This window comes from Salvelinus fontinalis, chromosome 26 (assembly GCF_029448725.1).
Source record: "Salvelinus fontinalis isolate EN_2023a chromosome 26, ASM2944872v1, whole genome shotgun sequence".
NCBI lineage: Eukaryota > Metazoa > Chordata > Actinopteri > Salmoniformes > Salmonidae > Salvelinus > Salvelinus fontinalis.
In genome coordinates, this window is record NC_074690.1 from 25,708,268 (window position 1) to 25,727,007 (window position 18,740).

An 18,740-nucleotide genomic window follows, 5' to 3' on the forward strand; every position below is an offset into this window, starting at 1 on the left:
TGGTGCCACAATCACATTGAAGGAACCAGGGAGTTTTAGCTACCTAGCGCCGTTGTTTGGACAAAATCGACATGATGCAGCAACATTTTTTACATCAAGGTTGCCAGTCGCTTTGATCGGGCGTAAATCGTATGAGGTTTATGTAGTTATCCAGCTAACAGCCATATGCAACAAGCAGCCAGCTTACAAGACATATCTTTACAATATTAGATAATAGCTGTTTAGTTAGCTACAGTACTGTTAGCTAGCAAGCTATCTGAAATGGCCAATAAAAGCAGAGCATTGTCACAGAGGATGCTTCTCATCTGTAGACAGGAGACCAGAGCATATTCACTATGGCGAAGAACAACAATTCCGATTGCAAGCCAAGGACATCTGATCAAACCCAGCATTATGCATTTGAGGTTTTCTCTCAATGTCAACAAACACTCAACGTGCACAACAGGTAGCCTATATAATTTACTTCATGTCGGTCCATCAATTCTGATCTTGGAGACCCAGGGTGTGTGCAGGCATTATTTTAGTCTGACACTAACTCCTGACTCAAAATCTCAAGAACTATCTAACATCATTGTCCCGGACTGGGGTTGGTGAGCACTGATGTTCTGGAATCCAGATCATGGCTCATTCATCCCCCTCGTCTCCCCTGTAACTATTCCCCAGGTCGTTGCTGCAAATGAGAACGTGTTCTCAGTCAACTTACCTGGTAAAATAACGGTAAAATAAAAAAAATTAAAATAAAAATGGACACCCACAGAGGTCTGCAGCGTTTTCCCCCAGCCCAGCATTAATGTCAAGTGGTCAATAACTCATGAAGCTCATGACTAGCGGAGTCGGGTTTGTTACTAGTGGGCTGGAACCAAAGAGTACATCGTGGGTGTCCCGGACCAGGATGGAAGAACACTACTCAACAAATAATTATGTCTATGCTTAATATAGAGCAAGCATAACACTTAACTTTGTCTCTCCAGGTTCTAGCAGCTTGTCCTTTCGGAGTCACACTTGTGGGGAGCTACGGCCTGTTGATGTAGGAGAGGAAGTCAGTCTGTGTGGCTGGGTTCAATACCTGAGGTTTGACATGTTTCACTGTTTCAAACACATTATTCTTCTCACATACTGCTTCTATTCCTATTTAAAGTGGCCTATATCGTCACATGGAAAGAATTGCATTTTGCTGACTCTAACAGTGTACACATTGTTTTGCTCCAATCAGACAGGATTTATTTGTTATCATGAGAGATTTCAGTGGCTTGGCACAAATTCTTATCCCTCAAGACAAGGTAAGACTGTTTAACAGTTTTATGAATTATTCTAAAAACACTACTGCAGTTTATATTTATGGTAATCAAATTCCGATGTATATGTCATATATTTTAACGTTACTATATATTGACTATATATTTATTTGTAATTTTTGTCTCGGTCTAGGACAAAATTAATCTGAAAACAGCCTTGTGTGACTTACCACCTGAATCAGTGATCAGGGTGAAAGGCACGGTCAGGCTTCGACCAGATGGACAAGAGAACAAGGTGAGACTGATGACAAGTGGCAGTAACATTTACCATCAGTGTTATTGTGAATGACTCCATTCTGATTGTGTCGCCATTTTGTAAATTGTAGGAGATGCCCACCGGAGAGATCGAGGTTCTTGCAGAGAGTGTGGAGATTCTAAATGTCTGCCGTAAGCTTCCCTTTGAAATCAAAGATTTTGTGAAAGTGAGTACATGATTAAACACATTATTTACGCATAATATCATCACACACAAAAAACAAACACATTTATTGTTAGCATTATTATTTCAGTATTGATGAGCTTTACTCTTTGTTTACAGAAATCTGAATCCCTTCGGATGCAGTATCGCTATCTGGACCTTCGTTCGTCACAAATGCAGTATAACCTGAGGCTGAGGTCCCAGCTAGTGATGAAGATGAGAGAGTACCTGTGCAATGTGCATGGTACGAGTCCTTGAGTTGCCTCTCCAGTTCCTATCCTACTGTACTGTAGTGTATTTGTTTTCAAAATATTATTTTTTTCCCTGATTCCAGGGTTTGTGGATGTTGAAACTCCCACCTTATTTAAGAGGACTCCAGGGGTAGGTGCTCTCCATTGTACTCAACACATTTGACTTTCTCCAAACACTATTTTGGATCAATTATGTGTATTATAGAGTAGGAGCTCCTCTATGAAATTATTTACAAAGGAGTCCGTTCTCCCTTCATGTTTTTATATTTTCCAGGGTGCAAAGGAGTTTGTGGTGCCCTCAAGAGAACCTGGTCGATTTTACTCCCTGCCTCAGAGTCCTCAGCAGTTTAAACAGCTTCTCATGGTGGCTGGCATTGACAGGTAAACAAAATAAATCCGTTGTACTGAATCACCAATTACATTGTTACACTTGATGCCCTGTGTCCATTGTTTCATAGATGAACAACTTTGGTTTTGAGCTTCTAATTGTAGCTCTCTAATGTAAATTTATCTTGCAGGTACTTTCAACTGGCCCGGTGCTACAGAGATGAGGGTTCCAAACCAGACAGACAACCAGAATTTACCCAGGTAATGCGATGATTAGCTCTGAGAAGAGACATGATCAACTATTTCTTAGGGCAGACAGAATAACTTTGGCAGATGAGTGTCGAACAGCATTAATTGAGTTCCTAGTTTGATACAGACACACACACACAAACACACAGATAATCCAAGTCTAATTCTGCCCTCATTCCTCTATATTGCCTCTTATCTATCCTCCATAGGTGGACATTGAGATGTCCTTTGTGGATCAAGCCGGAATCCGAGGGCTGATTGAGGGCTTGGTCCAGTACTCCTGGCCTGTGGAGAAAGATCCTGTCTCCACACCCTTCCCCTGCATAACGTATGAAAAAGCAATGAAGGACTATGGAGTGGACAAGCCAGACACACGATTCGCCATGAAGGTTTGCTCAAAATACTTAGATATGATTTTTCATTTTGGGAGGTATTTTTAAATGCTACAATCTGATAGTGAAGTAAGAATATCCTGCTCCAGTGTTTTAGGTTGAAATGTGTTTCCTACTTGTATAGCTCATGGACATCAGTAAAACATTCCACAACACAGAAATAGAGTTCCTTAAAGATGCCCTCAACCAACCAGGAGGCTGTATCCAGGCAATCTGTATCCCGGATGGAGCAGTAAGTACAATTTAAAAGAATAATAAGGGATTCTGGTAGACTTAGGGTTGCAAAGGGTCGGAAACTTTCCGGGAAATTTCATTCCGGGAAGTTAAGCCCTGGAATTTGGGGAATTTTGCTTAAATTCATGAAAAAAGTTTGCTTATAACAGTGAACCTTTTTTTGTGGGATACACATAAAGCAATTCTAGGTCTTGTGGCATATTTTGGTTAAACTATCCCCAATTCAATGGAATTGCAACCCTCTGCATGCACAGTGCATTCTTCCATCACATGTACAGCTGATTCTCAAGATCTTGCACACTAATGAGATGCTATTGAGCCCACACTACTACACTATCTGAGCCAAGGACTAAATGCTTTCTGGTAAGTTTTGATTATAATACTGGGTGGGGTGAATATATTTTATATGACATAGATTATTTTTTGTTAACTAGTAAATAGTAGCCTACAGCAAAGTGTGTTTAATGCAACAAAGATGCAGAATCATCTGGCCAAGTGCATAAAGTTCCCTCAGCGCTCACAAGCAACCTCTGAAAAAAGTCCCTGTACTTCTATTCGAGGTGAAAATGATGAATCAGACACCTTATCGATGGCAACAGTTCATGGTCCTCCTGGAATCAGAAGTTTTTTTTACTCAATGGAGGAACGTAGTCAGAGAAATGCTGACGAATGTCTTGCTCAAGCTGTGTATGCAACTGGTTCACCTCTGATGCTCATAGGCAATGTATATTGGAAGAGATTTCTGAATGTTCTTCGCCCAGCATACACCCCTACAACCAGACATACTTTATCTACTCATTTGCTGGATGCAGAGTTCAAGAGAGTTCAAGTGAAGGTCAAGCAAATCATAGAGAAAGCAGACTGTATTGCAATCATCTCTGAGGGGTGGTCAAATGTTCGTGGGCATAGAATAATTAACTACATCTCCACCTCTCAACCAGTATTCTACAAGATCACAGACACAAGGGACAACAGACACACCGGTCTCTACATTGCAGATGAGCTGAAGGCAGTCATCAATGACCTTGGACCACAGAAGGTATTTGCAGTGGTGACAGACAATGCTGTGAACATGAAGGCTGCTTGGTCTAAAGTGGAGGAGTCCTACCCTGGTTAGGGTAGTACCCTACCCTGAAATGGTTAGGTATGTGAAGGGTCATCAAGTTATAGCAGCAATCTACCTCACCAAGCAAAGTGAGAAGAATAAGAGCACCACATTGAAGCTGCCCAGCAACACCCGTTGGGGTGGTGTTGTCATCATGTTTGACAGTCTCCTGGAGAGGAAGGAGTCTCTCCAAGAAATGGCCATATCACAGTCTGCCGATATGGACAGCCCCGTCAAGAGGATCCTCCTGGATTATGTATTTTGGGAGAGAGTGGTAAGCAGCCTGAAACTCCTGAAACTTATAGCAGTAACCATTGCACGGATTGAGTGAGACAATGCCATCCTGTCTGATGTTCAGACTCTGCTTGCAGATATGAGACGAAATCCATACTGCCCTGCCCACTTCACTGTTGCTCCAAGCAGAGGAAACTGCAGTTCTGAAATACATAAAAAAGCGTGAAGACTTCTGCCTGAAGCCCATACACGCCGCAGCGTACATGTTGGACCCCAAGTACGCTGGCAAGAGCATCCTGTCTGGTGCAGAGATCAACAAGGCCATTGATGTCATCAATACCGTGTCTCGCCACCTTGGCCTGGATGAGGGCAAGGTTCTTGGTAGTCTGGCAAAGTACACTTTCAAGCAAGGGCTTTGGGATGGAGATGCAATATGGCAGTTGTGCCAACATATCTCATCAGCCACCTGGTGGAAGGGACTTTGTGGATCTGATGCTTTTTCCCCTGTTGTCTCCATCATCCTCCAAATCCCACCAACATCAGCCGCCTCAGAGTGCAACTGGTCCTTGTGTGGAAACACACTCACCAAAGAACGCAACAGGCTGACCAACACAAGGGTTGAAAATTGGTGGCCATTTGGGCATATTTGAGGATTTTAAGCCTGACCACGAGCCATCAACAAGGTTGGAAAGTGACAGTGAAGATGAGGAATCAGAGTCTGATGTTCAAGAGGTGGACATTGAGGAGGTCCAGGGAGAAGCATTGAAGCCTGAGATGAAGACAAGCAAAGCTTTAGTTTCTCGACTATCATTTTACAGATGTATGTTTAAAACGTTTGTGGAAAATGTGATGGATCATTGGGGATCATTCAATATTCCCTTTTTTTTGTTGTTCAGTGAAATCATCCCATGTGAAGAGTCAACTCATTTAATTAAAGTTCAATCTGTAACTAAATTGTTTTTTATTTCTATTGGAAGGATTTAATAATTTGCAATTATGTCTGCTTATGATAAGGTAAAAGGTTTATGCTTCTGTCTTCGTATGATATGGTAAATATATCCAATGCAAAAAACATCTACATTTAAATTATATTAATCATATTAATTTTCATATAATTCTGTTAATTCCCACGGAACGTTTCCACCTCTGAATATTACCTAAAATGTGCAACCCGAGGTAGACTGTTCTAGTAGATTCTGTTAGCCTATTACTTTTGTTAAGATTTGTTCATCAAATAAAGATTGTCTATGCTTGTTGTGATGATATAATGCCAATAGAAAGTCTATACCCCCTTTCAAAATGTTCACCTTTTGTTGTCTTACTGCCTCAAATTACAGTACATTGAAATAGTTGTTTTCCCATTGATCTACACATCCTACCCCACAACTTCTAAGTGAAAAAAATATCAATTTTTGGGGGGGAAATCTATAAAAAACTGAAATAGCTTGGTTGGATAAGTGTCCACCCCTTTGTAATAGCAATCCTACATTAGCTCAAGTGTATCGAATCACCTTCAAAATCACACACCAAGTTAAGCAAACGCTCAACAATGAGCACCAAGGAGCTTTCAAAAGAACTCTGGGACAAAGTTGTGGAAAGGCACTGATAAGGGGATGGGTATGAAACATTTCAAAGGCCTTGAATATCCCTTGGAGCACGGTCAAGACGATTATTAAGACGTGGAAGGTTTATGACACCAACAAGACCCTGCCTACATCAGGCCATCCCTCCAAACTGGATGACTGAGCAGTAGGAGACTGATCAGAGGCTATCAAGAGTCCAATGGCAACTTTGAAAGAACGACAGGCATTTATGGCCAAGACTGGTCAAAGTATGCATGTGACAACAATATCCCAAGCGCTTCACAAATCTAGCATGTATGGTAGGGTGGCAAGAAGGAAGCCATTACTCATGAAAGCCCACCTTGAATCCAATTTGAAGTATGCAAAAAAACATTTTGGAGTTTTGTAGACTGAACAAACTAAAATTTGAATTCTTTGGCCTAAATGCAAAGCGTTACGTTTGGCGCAAACCCAACACGGCACATCACCCAAAGAACACCATCCCTACTGTGAAGCCAGGGTGGCAGAATCATGTTACGGCGATGTTTCTCATTGTCAGGGACTGGGAAAGAAGTGATGGTATGGAAAATGAATGGAGAAATGTACAGAGAAGTCCTCGGGGTAAACCTGCTGCCCTCTGCAAGAATGCTGAAACTAGGACTTATTTTTACCTTTCAGCATTCCAACGACCAGAAGCACACAGCCAAAGCTACAGTGGAGAAACTAAGGAATAAAAAGGTACATTTCCTTGAGTGGCCGAGTCAGAGCCCACATTCAATCTAAAATTTGTGGCATGATTTGAAGATTGCTGTCCATCAATGCTTCCGAAGGAACTTGACAGCGCTTAAACAGTTTTGTAAAGAATGGTCAAATATTTAGGTATTTTATTAGGATCCCCATTAGCTGTTGTGAAGCAGAAGCTACTCTTCCTGGAGTCCACACAAAACATGAAACATGACATAATACAGAACATTAATAGACAAGAACAGCTCAAGGACAGAACTACATATGTTTAAAAATGGCAGAAATAGCTTACATATGCATACATATGCACAAAATATCTACATCAAATAGGGGAGAGGCGTTGTGCCGTGAGGTGTAGCTTTATCTGTTTTTTTAAACCAGGTTTGCAATTCATTTGAACAATATGAGATGGAAGGAGGTTCCATGCAATATTGTCTCTATATAAAACTCTATGCTTTCTTGAATTTGTTCTGGATTTGGGGACTGTGAAAAGACCTCTGGTGGCATGTCTAATGGGGTAAGTGTGTGTGTGTGTCAGAGCTGTGTGCAAGTATACTATGCAAACAATTTGGAATTTTCTTATAAGAAGAAGCGATGCAGTCAGGCTCTCAACAACTCTTATCCAGGAAAGACTGGCATGCATAGTATTGATATTAGCCCTCTGATTACAATAAAGAGCAGCACCTGCTGCTCTGTTCTGGGCCAGCTGCAGCTTAACTAGATCTTTCTTTGCAGTATTTGATCACATGACTGAACAATAAGACAAACCTAGAGCCTGCAGGACATACAGAAGTTGGTAGAGACCTAATCACAGCTGTAATTGCTGCCAAAGGTGCTTCCACCAAGTATTGACTCAGAGGGGGTGGAGACATATCCAATTATGATATTTCAGTTTAGTATTTTTAATATATATAATTTGTGTATGGTGGTAGATAATTGTATTTAAATAAGGATTTTATTCCCATGAAACTCTGATGCACTGACAACAAAATGTGAAAAAAGTTTAAGGGGGTGTCGACTTTTTATAGGACATCTGTGTTCAATATTTCACTCCAGAAACATTTGACGGGCAAAGATCAGGAATCCCTGAAGCAAACTGCCAGGACCAAGTTCGGCCAGGTATGTAACCTTGCGTTTTAACCCCCCCGCTGCTTTTACAGGACATTCAGCAAAAGAGAACAAACTGTCTTCATGAAATATTAATCTGGAATATGTTCAATAAACCAAGATGACTGTGAAGAAAATGTTGAACGAAGCACATGGCATAATTGCCCTGAGGCAACGATAGACCTCACCAATCCTAGAGTTGTGCAATCCTGAAAATCTTGTACGACCCCCCTTTTATAACGAAGTGACATGATTGGTAAACACAAAACTCATTTGAGACTCCATTATGGCTAATGATGTATTGGGTTTAGCAATTCATAGTTAAAGAGATATGAAAACCCAATGACTGCTAGGCATTCAAGTCTGTCGGCGCCATGCCCGAAGGCTAGCTGCATCAGAGGAATGCCAATTAAGCCTAGTATTTTTTGTGATATTTTTGTATTTTTTTTCCCAAGGAAGTGAGTGTAGTTTTGGTGAAGGCAGATGGTGCATTGAAGTCTCCCCTCAACAGACTCATGCCTGCCTCAGCTAAACAGCAGCTGCTCCAGATGGCCCAGGCCAGACCTGGGGACCTGCTGCTCATCTCTGCTGGGATGCAGGAATGTGTGGTGAGTTACAATCTGATTTGGTCCCAAACGGCACCCTGCCTATATAGTGGACTACTTTTAACCGGGGCCATATGGCTCTGGTGAAAAGTAGTGCACTATGTGGAGAATAGGGTGCCATTTGGGATGTAGATCCTTTGCATGCCTCACCTACATTAAAGATAACCATCATGGAACTGTTTCAAAGTTAGCCCTGTTGGTCGAAATAAGTGATGTGGTGGTCAGTGCTTTGAAGTTGATCGCTTTGATATGAACCAGTAGCACATTATAGTTCATACACATAACACACTGGAAAGTTTGATTTGTTTTCTTTTTTTAATTAAAAGCTAAATGTTTATATTTTTCTCATGCGTCATTGGGCCTGATACAGATGATACACCAAAATTGATGGTTGTTTTGTTCAAATGAAAAAGTATTTCAGAAAGTATTCACACCTGTTGACTTTCTTCACAGTTTGTTGTGTTGTGTATTAAATTGAAATGTGTCACTGGCCTACACACAATACCCCATAATGTCAGCGGAATTATGTTTTTAGGAATGTTTACTCCTTAATTAATGAAAGCTGACATTTGACTCAATAAGTACTCTTTTATTATGGCAAGCCTAAAACAGTTAGTGAGTAAAAATAAGTTGCATGGACTCACTCTGTGTGCAATAATAGTGTTTAACATAATTTTTGAATGACTACCTCATCTCTGTACCCCACACATACAGTTATCTGCAAGGTTCCTCAGTCAAGCAATTCATTTCAAACACATATTCAACTACAAAGACCAAGGGTGTTTTCCAATGCCACGCAAGAAGGGCACCTATTGGTAGATGGATGAAAATAAAAAAAGCAGACATTGTATATCCTTTTGAGCATGGTGAAGTTATTAATTAAACTTTGGATGGTGTATCAATACACCCAGCAGCTAGAAAGATACAGGCGCCGTTCCTAACTCAATTGCCGGAAAGGAAGTAAACCGCTCAGGGATTTCACCATGAGGCCAATAGTGACTTTAAAACAGTTCCAGAGTTAAATGGCTGCGATAAGAGAAAACTGAGGATGGATCACCACATTGTATTTACTCCACAATTCTAACATAAATGAAGGAAGCCTTTAAAGAATAAAAATATTCCAAAACATGCATCCTGTTTTGCAATAAGGCATTAGTGAAACTGCAATTTTTCTCAGAAATGAACTTTGTCCTGAATACAAAGTGTTATGTTTGTGGCGAATCCAACACAACACATCACTGAGTACCACTCTTCATATTTTCAAGCATGGTGTTGGCTACATCATGTTATGGGTATGCTTTTTTTAGGATAAAAAAATGGAATAGAGCACAGTCAAAATCCTAGAGGAAACCTTGTTCTGTCTGCCTTCTAACAGACACTGGGAGTCCAATTCACCTTTCAGCAGGACAATAACCTAAAACACAAGGGCAAATATACACTGGAGTTGCTTACCAAGACGACATTGAATGTTCCTGAGTGGCCTAGTTACAGTTTTGACTTAAATCGTCTTGATAATCTTTGGCAAGCCTTGAACATGTCTGTTTAGCAATGATCAACAACCAACTTAACAGAGCTTTAAGGACTTTAAAAATAATAATGTGCAAATATTGTACAATCCAGGTGTGCAAAGCTCTTATAGATTTACCCAGAAAGACTCACATCTTTATTTGCTGCCAAAGGTAATTTTAACATGTATTGAGTCGTGTGTGAATATGTATGTAAATTAGATATTTCAAAATTTTATGGGATATTGTGTGAAGATGGTAGAGGAAAAAAAACATATTTCATCCATTTTGAATTCAGGCTGTCACAACAACATGTGGAATAAGTCAAGGGGTATGAATACTTTCTGAAGGCACTGTAGCTGTGGAGCAATAGTGTACTTTTGTCGAAAGGGTGTGGGAGGAATTGCAATCAAATGTCAGAATAGAAGACAATTAAGAAGTGTGTCAAATCCACCCATGTAATAGTCAATTGTCAGGCGTCAGAGGCTTTTGTGACCAAGCAGTTGAAAGCCCGTGCGTTCTGAAAATAAACAATGTTTTTGACATTCAATAACACAGAACAACCTTTTACTTTTGTTTTTCACGGTGAATGCAGTTTTCACTCTCCTGATTTCCATTATTTCCTCCCACAGCGCCCTTTGTTGGGCAAGTTGAGGCTTCAGTGTGCTGAACTCCTAGAGGGCTCCGGTGTGGCTGTTCGAGACCCCTCAGCGTTTCACTTTCTGTGGGTGGTAGACTTCCCACTGTTCCTGCCAAAAGAAGAGGATCCTGATCAGCTTGAGTCAGCCCACCATCCTTTCACTGCACCTCTCCCTGAGGATGCTCATCTCCTGTATTCACTGCCTCACAAGGTTAGGGTCATATACAGTAGGAGGAGGGTTGTCTTCTTGGTCACATATTTATAGAGAAGAACCCTCTCATCAACTTGTTTCTGTCCCCTTCCTTGCTGTTTGGTACAAATAGAAAACTGTTAAAGAAAGTGTTGTCTGACGTAGCTGTCACTGTGCTATTTTCAACCAGGATGTGGTCCAAACAAGAAGTTTGGAAATTCAAAGCAATGTATTCAAGTATAACCAATAATAAAAATGTATTTATTAGTATAAACTTCTCACCATAAGTCAGACTATCAATATAAACAAACTTGACATCAGAGTATCCTGTACTGTCACTTCCTATGCACTGAGACCATATCATTCATCTATGTCTCCTGTGTCAATATGGCAGGTACGTGGCCAGCATTATGACCTGGTCCTGAATGGGTGTGAGATTGGAGGAGGATCCATTCGTATTCACAAGGCCTCTGATCAGCAGCATGTGCTGGAGACGATCCTCAAGGTAATGAACTTGGACTGGATAAGTAAGAGTACCAGACTGCTGATTTCCCATGTCCCATTTATATCAGGTTGAGGAGGGTATGCAAGCACAGTTACCATTAGTATACCGTATGTCGAAAGGCGCTGCATTGGAAAGCGAACATTTTGCGGGCTCCTGGCCAACCATTTATTTTTTTTGTACATAATGTTACATAACGAGGACTTCTACTTCAATGAGTCGGAGGCGAAGTTTTTTCTGGACCAGGTCCAAATCCCTGTCACTCATAGGAGGAGGAGACGGAACTATAGAGGCCGGCGCCTCTTTGAAGGCTTTCCACTAGATGTTGGAACATTGCTGCGGGGACTTGCTTCCATTCAGCCACAAGCATTCGTGAGGTCGGGCACTGATGTTGGACGAATAGGCTTGGTTCGCAGTCCTTCCAATTCATCCCAAAGGTGTTTGATGGGGTTGAGGTCAGGGCTCTGTGCAGGACAGTTAAGTTCTTCCATACCGATTTCGACAAACCTGTATGGACCCCGCTTTGTGCACGGGAGCATTGTCCTGCTGAAACAGGAAAGGACTTTCCCCAAACTGTTTCCACAAAGTTGGAAGCAGAGAATCATCTAGAATGTCATTGTATGCTGTAGCGTTAAGATTATCCTTCATTGAACCTAAGGGGCCTAGCCCAAACCATGAAAAACAGTCCCAGACCATTAATCCTCCTCCACCAAAATTTACAGTTGGCACGATGCATTCGGGCAGGTAGTGTTCTCCTGGCATCCGCCAAACCCAGATCCTTCCGTCGGACTGCCAGATGGTGAAGCGTGAGTCATCACTCCAGAGAATGCCTTTCCACTGCTCCAGAGTCTAGTGGTCGGCGAGCTTCACACCACACCAGCTGATGCTTGGCATTGCGCATGGTGATCTTAGGCTTGTGTGTGGCTGCTCAGCCATGTAATCCCATTTCATGAAGCTCCCCTGACGAACAGTTCTTGTGCTGACGTTGCTTCGAGGCAATTTGGAATTCAGTAGTGAGTATTGCAACCGATGACAGACGATTTTTACACTCTTCAGCACTTGGCAGTTCCGTTCTGTGAACTTATGTGGACTACCACTTCACGGCTAAACCGTTGTTGCTCCTAGACGTTTCCACTTCAAAATAACATCACTTACAGTTGACCGGGTAAGCTCCAGCAAAGCTGAAATTTGACAAACTGACTTGTTGGAAAGATGGCATCCTCTGACAGTGCCACGTTGAAAGTCACTGAGCTCTTCAGTAAGGCCTTTCTACTGCCAATGTTTGTCTATGGAGATTGCATGGCTGTGTGCTCGATTTTATACACCTGTCAGCAATGGGTGTGGCTAAAAATAGCAGAATCCACAAATTTTAATATATATACTTTTGTATATATAGTGTACATCTAGTTGCATCGGCAGGACAGAACGTCAGAGTCCGGTAAGATCACAGGGGGTGGTGTGTATCTTTGTTAACAACAGCTGGTACACAATCTCTAATATTAAGAAAGTCTCAAGGTTCTAGTTGCCTGAGTTAGAATACCTCATGATAAGCTGTAGACCATACTATTCACCAAGAGTTTTCATCTGTATTTTTCGTAGCTGTCTATTTAGCATCAAAAACCGGTGCTGGCACTAAGACCTCATTCAACGAGCTGTATAGGGCTATAAGCAAACAAGAACATGCTCATCCAGAGGCGGCTCTCCTGGTGGCCGGTGATTTTAACGTAGGAAAATTAAAATCTGTTTTACCTCATTTCTACCAACATGTCACTGACATTTTCAACCTGACCCAGTCTGTATACAGTTTCGGATACCGCCCCAACAGAGCCAGAGATGATACAATCTCTACTGCACTCCACACTGCCCTTTCCCACCTGGATAAATGGAACACCTACGTGAGAAAGCTGTTCATTTACTACAGCTCAGCATTCAACACCATAGTGCCCTCCAAGCTCATCACTAAGCTAAGGAGCCTGGGCTTGAACACGTCCCTCTGCAACTGGATCTTGGACATCCTGACGGGCCGCCCCCAGGTGGTGAGGGTAGGCAACAACATAGCCTCCTCTACACCATGTTCATCCATGACTGCGTGGTCACGCACGACTCCAACACCATTAAGTTTGCAGACGACACGACGGTGGTAAGCCTGATCACGATGACAAGGACACAGCCTATAGGGAGGAGGTCAGAGACCTTGCAGGGTGATGCCAGGACTACAACCTCTCCCTCAACATGGGCAAGACAAAGGAGCTTATCATGGACTACAGGAAACGGAGGGCCGAAAACGCCCCCATTCACATCGACAGAGCTGTAGTGGAGAGGGTTGAGAGCTTTAAGTTCCTTGGTGTCCACATCACTAAGGACCTATCGTGGTCCGAACACACCAACACAGTCGTGAAGAGGGCACGACAACACCTCTTCCCCCTCAGGAGGCTGAAAAGATTTGACATGGGCCCTCAGGTCATCAAAAAGTTATATAGCTGCACCATTGAGAGCATCTTGACTGGCTGTATCACCTCTTGGTATGGCAACTGCTCGGCATCTGACTACAAGGCGCTACAGAGGCTAGTGCATACGGCCCAGTAGATCACTTGGGGCTGAACTCTCTACCATCCAGGACCTTTATACCAGGCGGTCAGAGGAAGGCCCTACAATTGTCAGACTCTAGCCACCAAAGTCATAGACTGCTCTCTGCTACCGCATGGCAAGCAGTACAAGAGTGCCAAGTCTGGGACCAAAAAGCTCCTGAATAGCTTCTAACCGCAAGCTGTAAGACTGCTGAACAATTAATCAAATGGCTACCTGGACTATTTTGTGCCTTCAGAAAGTGTTCACACCCCTTGACTTTTTCCACATTTTGTCTTGTTACAGCCTGAATTTAAAATGTATTACATTGAGATGTTGTCACTGGCCTACACAAAATACCCCATAATGTCAAAGTGGAAGTATTCAACCCCATTGTTATGGCAAGTCTAAATAAGTTCAGGAGTAAAAATGTGCTTAACAAGTCACATAATAAGTTGCATGGACTCACTCTGTGTGCAATAATAGTGTTTAGCATCTTTTTTGAATGACTACCTCATCTCTGTAACCCACACATACAATTATCTGTAACGTCCCTCAGTCGAGCAGTGAATTTCAAACACAGATTCAACCACAGTCTAGGGAGGTTTTCTAATGCTTTGCAAGAAAAGCACCTATTGGTAGATGGGTGAAAATTGAGCATGGTGAAGTTATTATTTACACTTTTGATGGTGTATTAATTCACCCAGTCACTACAAAGATACAGGCATCCTTTCTAACTCAGTTGCCTGAGAGGAAGGAAACCGCTCAAGGATTTCACCATGAGGCCAATGTTGACTTTAAAATGGTTACAGAGTTTAATGACTGTGATAGGAGAAAACTGAGGATGACTCAACATTACTAATCTAATTGACAGAGTGAAAATAAGGAAGCCTGTACAGAATAAAAATATTCCAAAACATGCATCCTGTTTGCAACTAGGCACTAAAGTAATACTACAAAAAAATGTGGCAAAGCAATGTACTTTTTGTCCTGAATAGAAAGTGTTATGTTTGGGGCAAATCCCATACAACACATTACTGAGTACCACTCTCCATATTTTCAAGCATAGTGGTAGATATGCTTCTAATCGTTAAGGACTGGGGAGCTAAGCACAGGCAAAATCCTAAAGGAAAACCTGGTTCAGTCTGTGTTCCACCTGACACTGGGATATGAATTCACCTTTCAGCAGGACAATAACCTAAAACACAATGCAAAATATTGCTTACCAAGAAGATGGTGAATGTTCCTGAGTGGCCGAGTTACAGTTTTGACTTAAATCTGCTTAAAAATCTATGGCAAGACCTGAAAATGGTTTTCTAGCAATGATCAATTTGACAGAGATTGAAGAATTTTGAAAAGAATATTGTGCAAATGTTGCACAATCCAGGTGTGGCAAGCTCTTTGATACTTATCCAGAAAGACTCACAGCTGTAATTGCTGCCAAAAGTGATTCTAACATGTATTGACTCAGGGGGTTGAATACTTATCTAATCAAGATATATTAGTGTGTTATTTTATTATTTAAAAATAATTATTTTTTATGTTAAAATCACTTTTGGCAGCAATTACAGCTGTGAGTCTTTCTGGATAAGTATCTAAGAGCTTGCCACACCTGGAGTGTGCAGCATTAGAGTATTTTGTGTAGATTGTTGACCAGAAATTACAACTAAATCCATTTTAATACGACTTTGTAACACAACAAAATGTGGAATAAGTCAAGGGGTGTGAATACTTTTGAAGGCAACCCCTTTATTGTACACATTTTATCTTAATTTTTTTGTACTGATTTTCTTGCACTGGCTCTATGCACACTCACTAGACTACTCACACATACTACACGGACACTCCAATATACGCACACACGCTACATATGCTCAAACACATACATGAATATTGACGCCAGACATACACACTCATACAGACACACTTTCACACTTCACGTACGCTGCTGCTACTCAGTTTATTATATATCCTCATTGTCTAGTCACTTTTTACCCGTACCTACATGTACATACTGTATTACCTCAATTATCAACTACCTTTTACCACTGCACCTTGATCAGTACTCGTACTCCTTGTATAAAGCCACTTTATTTTATTGTTACTATTTCCCTTTTTATTTAGCAAATATCTTTCTTACTTTTTAACTCTGCATTGTTGGGAATGGGCTCGTAATTAAGTATTTTGCGGTAAAGTCTACACCTGTTGTATTCGGCGCATGTGACCATTCAAATTTGATTAGATTTAGTACCGAAATAAACAACTGATTAGGATCGGTAAACACAGCGCTCATTTTGTTGCTGCCTCTAGCTGCAAGTTTCTGAGCTGCATGTTCTCCTAGCTTGCTGCAAGTTCAGTCGGTAATATTTATTATCACTGATAATAAGACAGTATTTACTACTGTAGATGTAGGCTAGATTCTGTCATTAGCCTTCCAGCTTAGCGGTGAATAGAAAATTACAGACAACTCTCTCTAGAGTTGGGAAACCCCCTGACTTTGTTATTTTTTTTTCAGGAGGATCCATCTCTCCTTTCTCACCTGTTAGAGGCTCTGGACTCTGGGGCTCCCCCTCATGGTGGGATTGCATTGGGTAAGTCAGCCATAATAACCATCCTAACTGACACCAGACACACTCAGACTTGTGTTTCTCATGCTTTGATATTTCACCATTTGTTCTACAGATGCTTAGTAGTAGACGTAGTAGAACTAAGTAGACCAGTCCCCTTGTCCTCCTGCAGCAAAATGCAATACCTAATTTGTGAGTAATATTTTTTTTCCCGACTAAAATCCCTTTTTTCAATTTTCCTCTAGGTTTGGATCGTTTTCTGTCTATTATCGTCGGAGCCCCCAGCATCAGGGATGTGATTGCCTTCCCCAAATCATTCAGGGGCCATGACCTGATGAGTCGTGCTCCAGATTTCATCTCTGAAGACGAGCTTAAATCCTACCACATCGCTGTCAACTGGCCGGCAGGAGACAAAGGGAACCAGGAGAAATAGACATTGCTGCTGCTGCTACACCTTTGTCCTGAAGCTGAGACTCTGACTCATATTACAGCTGGATTTACATTAGGGAGATGCAGGACAACTAAGTAACGTGACTTAAATGCGATTCTTCTACCGACATGCTGCAACTTTAGGTTTACTCACACTGTGGATGACCATTAATTGCATCAGTATAAATTCTGTCGGCCGAGTGGGCAGTTTTTTTAGTTGGGACTGTCGTTCCCGCGTCTCTGCAACTTAAACCCAGTTTACACCTTTGTCCTGAAGGTCAAACTCTGACTCACATATTGATGTTTTCACTTAGCTCCAGTTTCCGGTTGAAGACTTTTCCAGTTGCCTCCTTTTCTCAAGTTGCACTTTTTTGCCAGCTTGTAGTTGTCTTCATAGGCAGCTCCTCTGCTAGCCAAATATGGTCTTTATCGATGTGAGACTTTGTCCTGAAAGTGACATAATATATGTACAATGTAGACAGGAGACACTGTCACCAATAAATTGTCATGGTTTGACAAATTCCTGTTTTTCTTATATTCTTTCATGCTACAAAGTACAGTCCTGTATACATGCTTTATTAAATGTTACTCAGACTGTGTGAAAATATAGAAATGTCCAATAGGGGGTAGCATTGTTCCATTTGATCTTGTTCACTTTTTTCTTCCTCAGACTCCCTTATCTAGGACAGCATGACATTAACTGAAGCAATTAAGGTTAAATACATTTTTCAAGGGTACTACAGTACCTTCTAGTACATTATGGCTCACATATGCTGAACCTTCAATCTACAGATCACCTTTTACAATGCTTACCACCTAGCTACTAAATCAATGCAGTGTCAATCACCTCAGATGTTCTTTTTCTCTATAAGATTATTGAAATACACACTAATAAAAAATTATAGACAAGGAACTTCAGAGACCAATTGAGTTCTGGAAATTGAAATTAGTAGTAAGATTTTATTAATTCCCCTTCAGACTGCAGAGTTATTTTAGTACCATGCTGATGTAACCTCTGTGCCAGTGTAAACTGCCACTTTTACAACAACAGCTGCCTGCCCATGCCCCCTGCCCGCCACCTTCGCTAGGAGACAGTTTCTAACTCTGCCGGGTACCAGACAGATGTTCTCATTAGTGCACAAAATACAGCCAACACTATAGCTTGTCCTGGATGCCATTTTGTCTGTCGTTTGCGGGGTTGAAGATGGTGCTGGTAGTAGAGCTAGGCTTTCCCCTGCCTTGGCAATTATAGAGTGAAGTTCAAAGACTAGACTTTCTTTTTTAGTGTTTTTTTTTGCTGAAAGAGATGGCTGAGGAGAGAAGGGCTTGTCTCTCCACAGTCAATGTTGAGCGGGCAGTAAAAAGGAAGAGAGCAGCTGCAACCCTCAGAGCCAACCCACACTAGTTCCACATTGTGATGTAAAGGCTATACCTTTTCATGTCTGTGCAGTACAGAGGGAAGGCACTTGATGCAAAAGGAACAGCATGGCAAGGCTACTACTGACTGTAGGCACATTGTCTTGCCGCACTTTTGTACAAAACGTTGAAGCTGTGAATTTATTCACAGTCACTGCCGGGCCAAATTACCTGTGGTCCATAGTCAATTATGTGTCAAACATGAAAGGACAAAGAGAGGACAATTATGTTTACCCTCTGAAAAATGGTGTGAGCTTGCATGTTTAAAGTAACACTGCATAACCATGACTGAGGCATAATTATAATGAATTCCAGAAGCTCAGCTACCATCATTCTCAATTTAATGAGTCTCTCTGAATAATTCCAAACATTTTGTAATCTCTTGGGACAAGCGGTCTCAATA

The 18,740-nt window shown here is 41.5% G+C and overlaps 1 protein-coding gene across 2 annotated transcripts; it reads left to right on the forward strand.

Moving 5' to 3' along the window:
• The first annotated feature begins 182 nt into the window (after nucleotides 1-182).
• Nucleotides 183-17,441, forward strand: dars2 (aspartyl-tRNA synthetase 2, mitochondrial). Of its 2 annotated transcripts, none has more exons than XM_055883259.1 (17): nucleotides 183-445; nucleotides 972-1,071; nucleotides 1,214-1,280; nucleotides 1,429-1,530; nucleotides 1,622-1,717; nucleotides 1,834-1,957; nucleotides 2,048-2,094; nucleotides 2,239-2,345; nucleotides 2,483-2,552; nucleotides 2,750-2,929; nucleotides 3,057-3,164; nucleotides 7,840-7,930; nucleotides 8,378-8,526; nucleotides 10,661-10,879; nucleotides 11,253-11,363; nucleotides 16,441-16,516; nucleotides 16,738-17,441. In XM_055883259.1, exons 1-17 carry the CDS (start codon nucleotides 262-264, stop codon nucleotides 16,923-16,925), a joined length of 2,019 nt encoding a protein of 672 aa, XP_055739234.1. In that variant the 5' UTR covers nucleotides 183-261; the 3' UTR covers nucleotides 16,926-17,441. The 2 variants fall into 2 exon arrangements, with proteins under 2 accessions (XP_055739234.1, XP_055739235.1); XM_055883260.1 differs by having other exon boundaries at nucleotides 7,868-7,930; nucleotides 8,374-8,526.
• The last annotated feature ends 1,299 nt before the right edge of the window (nucleotides 17,442-18,740 follow it).